Source organism: Neopelma chrysocephalum, unplaced genomic scaffold (genome assembly GCF_003984885.1).
Source record: "Neopelma chrysocephalum unplaced genomic scaffold, ASM398488v2 Primary Assembly neopelma1_134, whole genome shotgun sequence".
Lineage (NCBI taxonomy): Eukaryota > Metazoa > Chordata > Aves > Passeriformes > Pipridae > Neopelma > Neopelma chrysocephalum.
In genome coordinates, this window is record NW_020897796.1 from 290,035 (window position 1) to 304,418 (window position 14,384).

Sequence of the window (14,384 nt, forward strand, 5' to 3'; positions counted from 1 at the left end):
CGGTGTCTGTCTGTCGGTGTCTGTCGGTGTCTCGGTGCTGCTCGGTGCTCCCATCTAGCGGGGACACCCCGGGCACCGGCCGCCGCTCAACACCGGCCCCTTCTGTCCCTCTCCCCGCGCAGAGCCGGACCTGGAGGATTGCAGCTTCGGCTGCCGAGGGACGTCGCCGCAGGAGAGTCTCTCTTCCATGTGAGTGTCCTTCAGGAGCCCTCCCCGCCCGCGGGCACCGGGAGCGCCCCGGGAAGCCGCGGGATGACACAGCAAGGAGAGGGAAAGAGGCTGGGGGAGGAGGAGGCGGCTCCTTCCCTGCTCCTCGGGGCTGGGAGTGGGATGGGATGGGATGGGATCGGATGGGAGGGGATGGGTCAGCTTTGCTTTCCTGATGCAAGCCAGGACTAACAGGAATGAGGGGCTCACCTGGAGTGGAGCAGAGGAGGCTGAGGCAGGGGGGGGATGCAGCCACTCCCAGCATGAGGCACGGGAGCTGTGGGAGCAGGGAGTGGAGGAGGATGGAGCAGGGAAGCCCCTCTGACACCCCCCAACCCTCGCCCAGGTCCCCCATCAGCAGCCTGCCGACCCTCTTCGACCAGACCGTGTCCTGCAGCAGCAGTGGGCAGCTGGAGAATGTTCCCCAGGCCACCCCCAACATCGAGCAGCTCCTGGAGAAGCAGGGCAACGGGGAAGCCGGAGTGAACAGTGAGTCACTGAGAGAGAGGAGAGCTCCCTGTGTGTGTGTTTGTGTGGGAGCCAGCTGGGATTTTGCCCGCAGGCAGCGGAGCCGGGTGGGGGACAAAGCACCAGTGTGTGTGTGGTGGTGCCATGGGGGAGTAGCTGCCAGTGGGGCTGGGGGTTGGGGCCAATCTCCTCCCAGAGTGGGGTCTAACTGTGGATCCCCTGATCCCCTTCTCCTCTTTTCTCCGTCCTCCCTTCTCTCCCCTGCCCCCTGCTCCCTTCCTTCCCCTGCAGTTGTAGAAATGCTTAAGGCCCTGCACTCGCTGCAGAAGGAGAACCAGCGGCTGCAGGAGCAGATCATGACCCTGACGGCCAAGAAGGAGCGTTTGCAGCTCCTCAACGTCCAGCTCTCCGTCCCCTTCCCCGTGGTGACCAGCAGCAACGGCCCAGGCAGCCAGGCCCAGTACATCCTGCCTCCCAATGGTGAGGGGACCAGGGGGGACACACCCTCTGTGCCCCAGGGTGGGCAGGGGGGTCACGGTGAGGGGGTCTGACCCATTTACATGCTGTCCCTGGCCGTCAGGCTCCAGCCCTGACTCTGCATCCTCGCTTCTTTCCCCTCCTCCAGTCTGCAACAACGATTCCCTGAGCATCAGCAAGAGCCCCCCCTGCAAGAACAGCTTTGGGATTGAGAACTCCCTCTCCACTTCCTCTGAGGTAACACGGCCTCTGCACCCGGGAAGGGACTCAGGGAGGGAGCAGTGCAGTCCCAGGACTCTGACTCAGTAGCCCAGGCTCAGAATCAGGAATTCCTTCCCCGGAGTGCCCGTTCTTCATCTCAGTGCTGAGGTCTGAGAGTAGAGTAGCTGAGACCGGGAGCGTGAGGTGAGAGTGCTTCCAGGTTATCCTGGAGATCCAGCCAAAGCATGTCTGAGTTCTGGGACCCCTCTGACCTGCACTTGCACTCACAGTCCCCCCCTTCCCACCTCCAGCTCCTGCCCTCGGAGCTGAGCCGACCTCTGGCAGCCGCCCCAGTCCGATGCTCTTGTGTCCGTTTCTCCCCCAGGACCCTCACTCAGGGTGTCCCAGCAGGAGCAGCTCCTCCCTGTCCTTCCACAGCACCCCTCCGCCCCTGCCCATGCTGCAGCAGAGTCCTGCCTCGCTACCCCTGCCCGGGGTGCAGCAGGTGAATGGCCTGGCCCGGGTGGCCGGCGGCGGGCTGGGGGGAGGCACCAGTGCCAGCCACAGCCTCTCCACGGTGCCCATGGTGGACGGCCTGATGGGGACCCTGGCAGGAGGCCAGCAGATGCCCATCAACGGGATCCTGGGGAACCTGAACGGAGCCCAGGCCGCCCAGCCCGGGAGCGCGCCAACGCAGGGGCCGGGAGGGCCCCCGGCCCTGCAGCTCTCCACCAGCCTGAGCAGGTGAGGACGGGGGGCTCGGGGGCACGGCCCTGCCCTCTCCAGCAGCAGTTTAGCCCCGGGAGGGAGGGAGGGACGAGCCCTGTGAGTCCAGGAAGCAAGAGAGGCCGCGTTGATGTTCCCTGCTCTGCTCCCTCCTCGCAGCATTCCCAGCCTGAGTCCCCTGACGGAGCAGCAGCGGCACGTCCTGCACCAGCACGAGCAGCAGCTCCAGCAGCTCCAGCAGCTCCTGACTTCCCAGCCCCTTAATCCGGTGAGTGCTGAGCTGTTCAGTGGGGAGACCTGGCAGCAGAGGGCAAAATTTAGGGCTCTCTCCTTCCCCTGAGTCCCCTGCCCACGGGGATGCCGAGCCGGGCGCCTTTTCCCGGCTCCTGGATGCTGTGGATGATGGAATGAGGAGTGAAGCTTTAGGCAGGAAGGTGCAGCACCTCCCAAGGAGGGGAGCTGGGGTTTGAACCGTTTTCTTTGAGGGAAAAAATTTAATCTGGGTTTCCCACGTCCTGAGGGGGGTGAGAAGGTGGGAACTCTGAGCCTCCCTAAAATCGGGGGGAGAGTAAAATGCGTTGAGCTCTTACCTCCTCCAGCCATCCTTGGATGCAAATCGTGTCTGATCCTGCTGCCAGGAGGGGCTGGGCTCTGGGCTCAGGAGATGAGGAGCACTCTTGAGGACACTGTTTGAGGTTAGAAGGAGGTAAACACCAAATTGCTCTTAGTCCTGAGGCAGGTGATCCGTGTCTGGGCACATTTCACCCGGAGAACTGGAAATGCCAGCAGGACTCTGCAGGTGGCTGAGGATTTTTGGGGTCAGGGAAAAGGACCAGGCAGCTGCTCTGAGGCTCTTGGCCCTGTGCCTGCACCCTCAGGGGGTCAGACAGCAGCCCTGTGGTGGGAAAGGCTGCGTGCAGAGGTGGCAGACAGGGTGTAAAACCACAGTCAGTGCCCTGCGGAGACCTCGGCGCTGTCCCTGCCCTGCGTGGAGCCACCCAGGAATTCCACCAGCTCCCATCAATGGAGCTGTGCTCTGCTCGTTTCTGTTCTCCCTGGAACCTGGCCCGTTGCTCTGGATGGGTTTCTGGGTCAGGCAGGCTATTTATATCCCGGGAAAAGCAAATTTCCGAGGGCCTCTGTGTGGAGCAGCTGATGTCACCGTGTCATCAGCTGCAGCCCCGTGGGGGCAGAACAATGTCAGCTCTCAGCCTGCTGCAGTGGTCGATGGTTGCCATAGTGATTCCTGCAGTTTGCTGGGTTTGAGGGCGTCCCTCTGGATGCAGGTGAGGTGTGACCCTCATCCCCCCTCCCCAGGTCCTGCTCAGCTGCGCCCACCCCGTGGGTCAGGGCTGAGCCAGGGGAGGAAATTAGGAGCCAGTCTGGAAATCCAGGATGGTGAATGCCACAGGCTTAAAATCCCTGGGTTGATGGATTGGGAATTGCTGAGTGGATTTGTGTGCCTGCAGGTGTCTGGGTGAGGGTTCACTAATCCTGTGTGTGGGGAAACAGTGGGGTTGGAAAGGTCACAGGCACAGGCTGTTAATGAACACAAGGCAGACTGATCCTCTCTCTCCCTGTAGAGATGGGATCAGGGGGACTTTCTCCCTGCCTCCTGTGGCATTGCCTGGGATAGAGTGTGTCATGGAATCACTGAGGTTGGAAAAGGCCTCCAAGATCGAGTCCAAGCATCAACCGAATCCCACTTAACCATATCCTGGTGACACCTCTGCTTGCTTTTTGAACACTTCCAGGGATGGTGACTCCACCACTCCCCTGGGCAGCCTGTTCCAGTGCTTGACCCCTCTTCCAGCGAAGAAATTTTCCCTAATACCCCACCTGAACCTCTCCTGGTGCAGCTGGAGCCCGCGTGGCTCCCGCGTGAGGTGCCACCTCCTCTGTCCCCGCTGTGACTCGTCTCCCTCCCCCTTTCCCCGCAGGAGCAGCAGGCCCTGGTGTTCCAGATGATGCAGCAGATCCAGCAGAAGCGGGAGCTGCAGCGGCTGCAGATGAGCAGCTCGTCCCAGCTGTCCATGAGCTCCCTCCTGGCCGCCACCTCGGCCCCCGCCCTGATGACCTCGGCCCCCCAACCGCCCCCCAGCACCAGCTCCCTCCTGGCCTCATTGTCCCCGCAGCAGCTCAACCCTAGCAATGCCCTCCTGGCCGCCCCCCAGGCCACCCCACCGCTCAGCACTCCTGGGAGCAGCCTCCTGGCCTCGGGAACGGGCCTCCCACCCGTCCTCACAGCACAGCCCAACCCCTTCCTCAACCTGCAGGCCGACGGCAACACCCCGAAAGGAACGGTGCGTATGCTGTTGGCACTCCCCTGACCCCCAGAGCCCCGGGGAGACACCCCCTGTGCTCCAGGTTATTTGGGGGAGCAGGCAGGGAGCAGGGCCGGGATGCTCCTCGGCTTTGCTGCGTCCCTGCCCGGCCAGTGGCGCGTCCTGATCCCGCATCCGAGGATTCCCGGGGCCCCTGGCAGGCACGGGGGCTCCCAAATGTCCCTTCCCTGTGTGTGCAGACACAGAGCTGACCCGCTGCAGCAGCCAGGCAGGGACAGGCCGGAGGTTTGGCTCCCTCCTCCCCAGGATTTGGATGGGATGAGGTGCCCCAGGCAGGGCTGGAACACGAAGGTGGCTCCGTGTTGACCCCCAGGGGTTAGGAGGAGTCTTGCACCCCGGAGGAGAGGTGGAGAGGCTTCCAGCCTCTCTGTGAACAGCCTGGTACCAGGACACTGCTGTCCAGGGGCTGGTGGGGCGACAATTCCACCTCCTCCATCCCTCCCCTCTCCCTGTGCCTGTACCCGGGAGGTCCAGCCCTGGCTGGAGACATTTAGGAGCCACAGGCCGGGGCTGAGGGGCCAGTTGGGCCTGAACCAGGCAGAGGGAACCCTGGGGCTGCCGTGTCTCTTGGTTTTGGAGGAGCCTGAGAGGTGCCAGCGAGCAGGGCCGGGCGTGCAGCACATCAGGGCTCTGTGATTCCTGTCTCCTCTCATACCTGTCTCCTCTGCGTCTCTTTCTGTTTGTTTTTTTTTTTTTTTAAAGAACATGAATGAAAAGGGAGCTCCTCTTACCCAGGACAAGGGCTAAGCTCCCCTCCCCCGACCCCGAAAAAACCAGCAGCCAACTCCTCTCCCCAAGGGGAACGTGGCTTTTCCACAGCCAACCTTGACACTGTTAGAGCAATGAGCACAAGGCTTCCGAGGAGCATTCCCGGCGCTGGGCGATGCCAAGAGGTGCTTTTTTGGGAAGACAGAACGTCTGTGGCCGTGAGGAGCGAAGGTGGGGGGGGTTTCCCTGCCAACCTGCTCCGTGTGGAGGAGGGAATTCCAGGAATTCCGCCAGATCCCGCCGACCTCCTCCCCGCCGGGGGGGGGGTGGTTGCCTGCGTGTAACCCCCCCTCCCAGGGGCATTCCTGGGGGTGGGATCTCCCCCTGTGCCAAGCCCGAGGATCCTGGCAGTGCCCACTGGATGTGACAGCGCCGGGAAGGGGCGTGGTGGCCGTGCCCAGGTGGGGACGTCGGGAAGAATTCCTGGAGCTGGGATTTCTCACCCGCTGGGCTCTTCTCTCCAGCTCAGCTGGAGCCAAATCCGGCCTGGAATGACACAAGTGGGAATGATGGATGAGGAGTGGAGCTGGGGAAGGAGGTGAAGGCCACCTGCTCCTTGGAAGGACGTTGCCACACCTGCCCTGCCAGCTGCTGTGGGGTCGGTGCTGCCCTCACCTGAAAAGCACATTCCTGCTCTGGGCCGTCTCTTCCCTTCCAGGATTCCCAGAGGATAACATTTCAGTGTGGAAAAGTGGCTGTAGCCGGGATTTATCCAACGCCAGAAGGTGCATTTTTGAGCCTGGAGGTTGATTCCTGGACCTGAGCTCGGAGATCAAAATGTGTTTGGGGAAGAGAGTCCCAAATCCCATCCCTGTCCTTTCCTACCCACCACAGATCACTCCAGTCTGGCAAAAACCATGTTCTTCCACTGGTCCTGGGCTCTTGGGAAAAGGGGATCTCCAAGGAATGGGACAGTGACCAGAATCCTGAGCCGGGACATCGGATCCTTCGTCGTTCTCCACCTTTTGACCTTAATTCCATCTTGCAGCCTGGAATCTCAGCCGGGAATCGGCTTCCTCTGAGCTTGGATGGATGGATGGAGGGATGGAGGGATGGAAGGATGGAAGGATGGATGGATGGAAGGATGGAAGGAAGGATGGATGGATGGATGGATGGAAGGATGGATGGAAGGATGGATGGAAGGATGGAAGGATGGATGGAAGGATGGAAGGATGGATGGATGGATGGATGGATGGAAGGATGGATGGATGGAAGGATGGATGGAAGGATGGATGGATGGAAGGACAGGTGGGGCAGCTCTGGGGAAGGGGAACCCCTACGTCAAACGTACCAATGCCCCTTTTCCTCGTGCCCTGGGTGACCCCAGAGCTCCTGGGGGCAGGCAGGAAGGCTCCAGCTGACAAAAAAAAAACTCTGAGGGTCTTAAAAACCAAGTTGTTGGACCTTAATGACATTTTTCAGCACATTCCCACTGCCTTTAAAACTAGTTTGCACTATTCAAATCTGTCAGCAGTGGGGCTGTGCTGATGTGCTAGAAAAGCTTGTCCTAGGCAAAACTCATCTGCTAAATATCTTTCTTCCATTTTATTTTATTTTATTTTATTTTATTTTATTTTATTTGGTTGTTTGGGAGATATTGTCACCACGATGGTTGAATAAGGCTAAAAAAAAACAAGGAGAGAGAAAACCTTTTCTGCTCTCAGCCTGCAGTTCTGTGAACTGGGCAGAACGCTGCTGTCTGCCCAGAAATATATATATATTATATATATATATATATATATATAATTTTTTTATATATATATAAAGAAAAGCTAATGTTTTAATGAGGTTAAGAAGCTATTGGGAAGGTGGAGATGGCAGCTAAAAGTGGAAAAAAAGCAGGAAAAAAGGCCCTGCAGCACAGACCTGGAGGCTTTTTCCCTGGCACATCCCTGTCCCCAAACACCTCCCGAGGGACAGGGTGAGCTGTGCCACCTCCCCCCACCTGCCACCTCCAAACTGTGACTGAGATCTTTCAGTTCAACCCAAGCATTTTGTCCCCCAAAATCGCTCTGGCACAATTGTGTCCTTGCACTTTTTAAACTCCTTTTGATTTTTTTTTCTCTCGTTTCCCCCCTCCCTCCCTCCCCCCCTCAGCTGTGTCGTTCCCCCTCCTTGGCAACCCCCCAGAGGTGCCACCCAAAATCCCTGGCACGGGGACCCCCTGCTCAGTGCAGGGGCTGTTTTTAAAGCTCACCTGGCTCAGGTGAGCTGTAAAAACCTCAGGTCTCACCTTCCCATGTGAGGAGTCTCGGGCTTGAAAGCAGCTGCTACAGAGAGCAAATATATTCAGCAAATTAGGGCTAAAATGCTAAATTTCGGGGCTGCCCCTCAGCCCTGAAGTGCCTGTTTTTGTGTGGTGGATCTACCATCCCTCAGATCCTTGGGATTTGGGAGCAGATGTTCCTCAGCACTGGTTTGGGTGAGCAGGAGTTTCAGCCTGGGCTCTGTTTGTCCAAGGGGGGGATTTTTATTTTATTTCTCACTGTTTGTTGCTCCGAGATCCCAAATTCCCGTTGCCAGTGTTGTTGCCCACGTGGTGCCCGTCACCTCCAGCCCGGGTTATAACCCCAAGGCCCTGAGGTCGTGCCCAGGTTTGATCAGATTCTTCCAAAATTCAGCCACATTTCACCCCCTGTAGAATCAGAAACCAGGGAGAGAGGGATGGGAAGGAGGGAGGGTTGTTGGGATCAATCCATTGTGCAGCGAGTTGTGGTACAATGATCTCCCAAAACACCCGGAATCCGTGCTGGAATCACCCCAAATTTGGGATTTGGTGCCCAAATCCCTGGGCAACAGCAGGAGACACGCAGGGGGTCAGTGAGAGGCACTTATTGGTGAGTGAGGAGGCTGAGAGGTGCTGGCTGGGGCTCTGCACCACTCCTGGGAGAATATTTGGGAACCCAGGCGTTGGAAGAGGTTGGAAATCAAGGAATTGGGTTTTTTTTAGGCAGGATCACTGTTAAATCAGGGAGGGCTGAGCTGTGCAGCATCCCTGGCCCCCTGCTCGGTGGTGGCAGCAGTTGGAATATGATCCCCCCCCCTGGATCTCCTTGGGACAGGGTGGGATGAGGCCGGAGAAGACGAGGGGGATAAGAGACATAAAGCACTTAAAACACCTCTCCAACACCTTCCAAAGGCTCCCAATCCCTGGGAATTGTCACCTCAACCTGTCCCAGAGCCAAAGGTCCCTTTGGCAGATTGAGGGGAGGAGGGGGGAGAAGGGGGCACTGCTGGAAGGTCGCCAGTTGTATCCCTGTGGAAAAAAAAAAGAGGGAGAGAAGGAGAAAGGAAAAAGAAAAGCTAAAGATTATCTGTGTTTCAGTTGCACTGGGGTACGTTTCTTTACCCGTTTTGATGCTGATGTCTCATTTAGTATGTTGCATGTGTCTTTTTTTGGATTTGTTTTGGGGTTTTTTTAATTAAATAAAAGAGAAAAATGTGTATATTTTTGGCAATTTAAGGTAATGTAGCTAAGATATATTTTTTTCACGCTGCTTGACTGTTCTTTATTATAATAAATAATATTAATATTAATATCATGGAGTTTTTTAATGCAGAAAGGGGCACATTTAAACGAGAATAGGGGCTGTGGGATGAATTCCCTGAAAGGTGCCGGGTCCTGCTTTCCACAGGGAATGTGTGGCAGCATCTGGAGCAAGGGATGCTCTCAGGATGCAGGAGTGGGATCCCCGGGGGAATTCACTTTGGAAATGAGAGGAGACCAGGGCGAGGGAGGAGCAGTTGGTGGAAAGGTTTTTCCCCCCAAAAAAACAGGGATAGCCCACACTGAGGGCCCAAAACCACTCGCTGACCTCACGAGCATCCAGCAGCTCCTCAGTCCTCCCCTCTCCCAAGGGTTTGTTCCTTGGAAGCACCAAAGCCAAGGTTTCCACGCTCCCCGTTCTCCCGGGGGGAAGCTGAGGCACGGGGAGGGCTGTGCTCGGCAGCCGGGGATCCTGATCCTTCTCGCCCGGGAAAGGGACCGGGATCAGGCCCGGGGATCGGGATCAGGGACTGGGTTTGGGCACCGACACCGTGTAAAAGGATCGGGCACCGGGAGCGGGCACCGGGACAGCGCGGTGGGATCGGCAATCGTGACTGGGACAGGGATCGGGAACCGGGATCAGCACCGGAACCAGGATCGAGGCACCGGCATCAGGGCACCGGGATCAGGGAGTGGGATCAGACCCTGGCACTGGGATCAGGGCACCGGGATTAGGGAGTGGGATCAGACACTGGAACCAGGATCGGGGCATCGGGATCAGGGAGTGGGATCAGACACTGGCACCGGGATCGGGGCACCGGGATCAGGGAGTGGGATCAGACCCTGGGACCGGGATCAGGGAGTGGGATCAGACACTGGTACCGGGATCAGGGCACCGGGATCAGGGAGTGGGATCAGACACTGGCACCGGGATCAAGGCACCGGGATCAGGGAGTGGGATCAGACACTGGAACCAGGATCGGGGTACCGGGATCAGGGAGTGGGATCAGACACTGGCACCTGGATCGGGGCACCGGGACAGGAGCCGGGATCGGGTACCGGGACCGCGCACCGGGAGGGACAGCGGGATTGGGCACCGGGAGCATCACCGGGACCATCACCTGCAGCATCACCGGGACCAGCACCGGCAGCAGCCGCGGATCCGCGCCCGGTGGAACGTTCCCGCACCGAGCCCGGCGCTCCCGCCGAGCCCGCCCGGCCCGAACCTTCCGGCGGCGCGGGAGGAGGAGCCGGCGGGGAAGGTGACCGGGAATGTGCTGGGGGTGAACCCGAGAAGGTGACCGGGATCGGGGGGTTGAGCCCGGGAGGGTGACCGGCACCATGCACCGGCTCAGCCCGGCCGCGCTCGGGGCTCTGCTGAGGGTTCCCCGGGGCCGGGCCCCCTTCTCCTCCTCCTCCTCCTCCTCCTCCTCCTCCTCGGCTCCCCCGCAGCCCGCGATCGCCGCCAAGGAGCCCTTCCCGGTGGAGCTGAAGGCGGGCAAGACGTACGCGTGGTGCTCCTGCGGGCACAGCAAGCGCCAGGTCGGGCCCGGGGGGGGGTTCGGGGGGAGCTCGGGGAAATCCAGAGGGTCCGGGTCATGGGGGGCTCCGGAGGGTCCGGGGGGCTCCGTGAGTGGGGGGTCTGGAGGGGCCGGGGGGGTCGGGGAGGTCCGTGGGGGCTCCGCGAGCTGGGGGTGGTCCAGGGACTCCTTGGGGGTCCGGGGGGCTTTACTCCCTCCACTTGGGATGTGCGGGGATGCCGATGGGGTCAGGGCAGGACCAGCCCCACAGGGACCCTCCTTCCCCCCCCAGTCCCAGACTGGGTTTTTTTTGGGGCGCACGAGGCGCTGTTCCCTCCCCGGCTTCTCCCGCCACCCCCCCAGTTCCCGAGGGATGCGCTGGGTGTGGGTGGGATGGGGAGGGTCGCGGCCCCTCCTCTGTCTCACACACCCCGCGGGGAAGCAGCCGGGCGCCCCCAGACCCCCTCCCTTTACCCCCTGCCCGTCTGCCCGCAGCCCTTCTGCGACGGCTCCCACAAGAAGGCGGCCCCGGGGATGTCCTCGCTGCGCTTCACCCCCCAGGAGGACGGGCCCGCCTGGCTCTGCGGCTGCAAACGCACCCAAAACCCCCCGTACTGCGACGGCACCCACAACGGGGAGGAGGTGCAGGGGGCCCCCCTGCCTCCCCAGCCCTGACGTGGAGCCCACGGGAGCTCGGGACCACCGGGATGCACTCGGGACCACCGGGATGCACTCGGGATCACCGGGATGCGCGTCCCGCTCGCGGGCACGGAGGGAGGAGGGGGATGCTGAGCCCCCACCCCGGTTAAATGTGAATTACTGAGGAGCTGCAGCGAACCAGCAGCAGCTGGGAAAGAAGGAATCCTGTGGACAGTGGGGTTTTTTGGGTCATGATGTGGGATGGAGGGGCCTGTGTGTTCTGGGATGGAGGGACCTGTGGGATGCGGGGCAGAGGGACCCGTGGGATTGCTTATGGAGGGACCTGTGGGGTTTGGGATGGTCAGACCTGTGGGATTTGGGATGGTCAGACCTGTGGGGTTTGGGATGGTCAGACCTGTGGGGTTTGGGATGGAAGGACCCATGGGATTTGGGATGGAGGGATGCATGGGATGCAGGACAGAGGGGCTTTTGGGATTGGGGATGGAGGGACCTGTGGAATTTGAGATGGAGATACTTGTGGGATGCAGGTCAAAGAAACCTGTGTGATTTGGGACAGAGGGACCTGCAGGATGAAGGGGAGAGGGACCTGTGGGATTTGGGACGGAGGGACCCCCGGGATTTGGGATGGAAGGACCAGTGGGATTTGGGACAGAGGGACCTGTGGAATTTGGGATGGAGGGACTTGTGGGATGCAGGACAAAGAAACCTGTGTGATTTGGGACAGAGGGACCTGCAGGATGCAGGGCAGAGGGACCTGTGGGATTTAGGACAGAGGGACCCACGGGATTTGGGATGGAAGGACCGGTGGGATTTGGGACAGAGGGACCCCCGGGATTTGGGATGGAAGGACCGGTGGGATTTGGGACGGAGGCACCCGGAGCTGCCCCTGTGCGGGCGGGAAGGACAGTCTGCAGCATTTATTACATTTACAAAGCTGTATCCATACAAATGTGTAACCAAGAACAAATACCTGGATATCGGGATATCTTACAGGACATTAAAACGCCGTACAGGATGCAAACACACAGAGCCATCGGGTTTGTACCACAGAGGGAAAAACCAAAACCAAACCACCCCATCCCCGAGCCCCACACAAACCCCAGCCCGAGGCAGCCGCCTCCCACAGTCCAGCCTGGCCTATTTACAAGGAGAAAAGGGGTGTCAAAGTCGAGACAAACGGAGCCCCCCCCCCAAAACCTGGAGCCCCCCAGCCCGGGGGATGGGGACAAGAGACAAAAGTGGCCCCGTGGGGACCCTTCCCGGGGCCTCCCCAGCTCCTGGGGCTGTGCTATAGCCGAGTCCGTGCCGGGGGTGCAGCACTTCCCAAAAAACAGTAATTCCAAATCAAAAGCTGCAGTGACAAACATCCCGTGTTTTCCCGACCCTCGGGAGTCGGGCTGTCCCTACAATTCCCGCTTTCCTTTGGTTCTCACCGTGCCCTGGGGGCCGTCGGGGCGCTGCAGGCGCTGCAGGCACTTTGCTAATTCTTTTGTGTCCTTCATCCCCCTCCCCGGCAAGGACAGGAGAGGAACCCTTGGGATCTGCATTCCCCGGGGCTCGTGTGCTTTTTTTTTTTCTGTCCGTGTGGGAAGTTGGTCCCTCCCCTCGGAGCCGCTCCACTCCCGCCCTAAGCACGGCAGCACCTTCCCACACTCGCCCCTCACCGAAGCCTCCTGGCTAAAGGCACTGTAGTCTGCTATTTTTGTATTTTATTTTATTAAAAACCCAGTGTGAGGGCAGGAGGAGAGGGTGGGAAGGACGGTGGGGAGGGGGGAGACCAAAAATAAATGGGGGGGGGGGTCCCCACACCCTCCTGGATTTGAAACCCCCAACCATTTGGATGCCCCCAAATTTCCCGGCAGTGCCCGGAGCTGTCGGCACCCCCAGGGAGGAGAAAATATTCCTGGGGGTTATCCTTCAACCCCCAGTGCCAGCAAGCTGCAAGCAGAGATAATTTTTAAGCTGGGAAAAAAAAACAACCCAAAAGAGAGAACTTACTGTGCAAGGAGGGGAAGTGTCTGTGCGAGGCTTTGCCTGCCCAGAGCCTGAAACAGCAGCCAGAGAACGCGAAGAAAGCAAAGAAAGACCCAAACTCACACGTGGTAAAGCTGGGGGGGAGTGGGATACCCAGACCACGGGGCAGCTGCAGGTCTAAAAACCCCCAAATAAACGCAAAAATGCAAAAAAAAAAAAACAAAATAGAAGAACCCCCCCAGCACAGCGAGGCTGAGGGGCAGTTTTTGGCTTCTGTGCTTGGCCCCTTACCTGTGCTTGGCCCTTACCTGTGCAGCCAGGGCTCCCCACTCACGGCCCCTCCGGGCGGGACACGAGCGAGGAGAGAGGGATGAGGAGGAGAGAGGGGGAAAAAGCGTTAGAGAAAACAGGGAATTGTGGCAGCACCTGCGTGGCTCCCAGCTCCGGCATGCAGCTCCCTTAAGGGGAAACCAAAAAGTCCACAACAGAACCAGAGAAACGACAAAAAAACCCAAACCAACCGCAAACAAACGAACAAACAGAAAAAGAGAGAACATTTAAAAAATACCCACCCACATTTCTGTGTCTTATTCTGCGTTTTTGTTTTTTTTTTTTTAAATTAATCTGCTCGGTCGATAGAAAATAAGTATGTATAATTATTTCTTTTTTTTTTTTTTTCTTCTCCCTATGTACAACATATATATTTATATATAAGGTCTGTATAGAACAATCTCTACAATAAGAAAAGCCGGAGGCCCCCCGGGGGGAGCAGTCCCTGCTTGGGGGCGGCGGGGGTTTTTAGGTCAAGGCCGAGCCCGCGCTGCCGTTCACAGTCCCGGTTTTGCGGCACCGGGCTCCGGTGGGTGCCAGGGGGTGGCAGTTCGAGGTGCCGTTGAGGGCGGTGCCGGTGCCGGAGCTGGGCGAGCCGTGGGACGGGGTGCCAGGGCTGGGCAGGGAGGAGGAGGTGGCGGGCAGGGTGGCGGGGCTGTGGGCTTTGTCGCTGCCCGACTCGCACTCGGAGGCGCCGCTGGTGTTGGTGCCCTCGGAAGGGGCGGGGTGGGACAGCTTGAGCCGCTTGCAGGCGGGTTGGACGCGGTACTTCAGAGGCAAGGGGCCGTTCTGCGGGGAAGGAGGGGGGAGCAGAGGAACACGGCTGGCACCCTGTGGCGCCCACGGTACCCCACGGCACCCCACAGCACCCTATAGCACCCCATGGCATCCTACAGCACCCTATAGCACCCTACAGTACCCCATGGCATCCTACAGCATCCCACCGTAACCCATGGTACCCTACAGTACCCCACAGCACCCGACAGTACCCTATAGCACCCCACGGATCCCCACAGCACCCTATAGCACCCCACAGTACCCCATGGTACCCTACAGCACCCCACAGCACCCCACGGTACCCTATAGCACCCCATGGTACCCTATAGCACCCCATGGCACACTACAGCACCCCATGGCACCCTACAGCACCCCACCATAACCCATGGTACCCTACAGCACCCCACAGCACCCCATGGCACCCCACAGCACCCCATGGCACCC

General features: G+C 59.3%; 4 protein-coding genes across 11 annotated transcripts in view; 3 read left to right on the forward strand and 1 right to left on the reverse strand.

The window, feature by feature from the left end:
• Nucleotides 1-5,442, forward strand: part of MLLT6 (MLLT6, PHD finger containing) — a 41,518-nt gene extending 36,076 nt beyond the window's left edge. For all 4 annotated transcript variants that reach the window (XM_027698900.1, XM_027698901.1, XM_027698902.1 and 1 more), the window contains 8 exons: nucleotides 123-189; nucleotides 554-696; nucleotides 967-1,155; nucleotides 1,301-1,389; nucleotides 1,739-2,097; nucleotides 2,239-2,347; nucleotides 4,020-4,382; nucleotides 5,127-5,442. In XM_027698900.1, the coding sequence (XP_027554701.1) occupies nucleotides 123-189; nucleotides 554-696; nucleotides 967-1,155; nucleotides 1,301-1,389; nucleotides 1,739-2,097; nucleotides 2,239-2,347; nucleotides 4,020-4,382; nucleotides 5,127-5,171 (1,364 nt within the window). In that variant the 3' untranslated portion in view covers nucleotides 5,172-5,442. The remainder of the gene's footprint in view (nucleotides 1-122; nucleotides 190-553; nucleotides 697-966; nucleotides 1,156-1,300; nucleotides 1,390-1,738; nucleotides 2,098-2,238; nucleotides 2,348-4,019; nucleotides 4,383-5,126) is intronic.
• A 4,457-nt stretch (nucleotides 5,443-9,899) lies between these two features.
• On the forward strand, nucleotides 9,900-11,061 carry CISD3 (CDGSH iron sulfur domain 3). The gene is made up of 3 exons (XM_027698913.1): nucleotides 9,900-10,221; nucleotides 10,695-10,899; nucleotides 10,940-11,061. Exons 1-2 carry the CDS (start codon nucleotides 10,021-10,023, stop codon nucleotides 10,872-10,874), a joined length of 381 nt encoding a protein of 126 aa, XP_027554714.1. The 5' UTR covers nucleotides 9,900-10,020; the 3' UTR covers nucleotides 10,875-10,899; nucleotides 10,940-11,061.
• A 31-nt stretch (nucleotides 11,062-11,092) lies between these two features.
• Nucleotides 11,093-14,384, forward strand: part of LOC113975162 — a 5,832-nt gene continuing 2,540 nt past the window's right edge. Inside the window, exons 1-3 of one of the 2 annotated variants that reach the window (XM_027698906.1) lie at nucleotides 11,093-11,188; nucleotides 11,228-11,615; nucleotides 11,664-12,547. In XM_027698906.1, the coding sequence (XP_027554707.1) occupies nucleotides 11,700-12,547 (848 nt within the window). In that variant the 5' untranslated portion in view covers nucleotides 11,093-11,188; nucleotides 11,228-11,615; nucleotides 11,664-11,699. Of the gene's footprint in view, nucleotides 11,189-11,227; nucleotides 12,548-14,384 lie in introns of both variants that reach the window. The other variant, XM_027698905.1, reaches the window with a different exon arrangement.
• PCGF2 (polycomb group ring finger 2) overlaps nucleotides 13,437-14,384 on the reverse strand; it is a 10,697-nt gene continuing 9,749 nt past the window's right edge. For all 4 annotated transcript variants that reach the window (XM_027698909.1, XM_027698911.1, XM_027698910.1 and 1 more), the window contains exon 10: nucleotides 13,437-13,952. In XM_027698909.1, coding sequence (XP_027554710.1) covers nucleotides 13,632-13,952 — 321 coding nt within the window. In that variant the 3' untranslated portion in view covers nucleotides 13,437-13,631. The remainder of the gene's footprint in view (nucleotides 13,953-14,384) is intronic.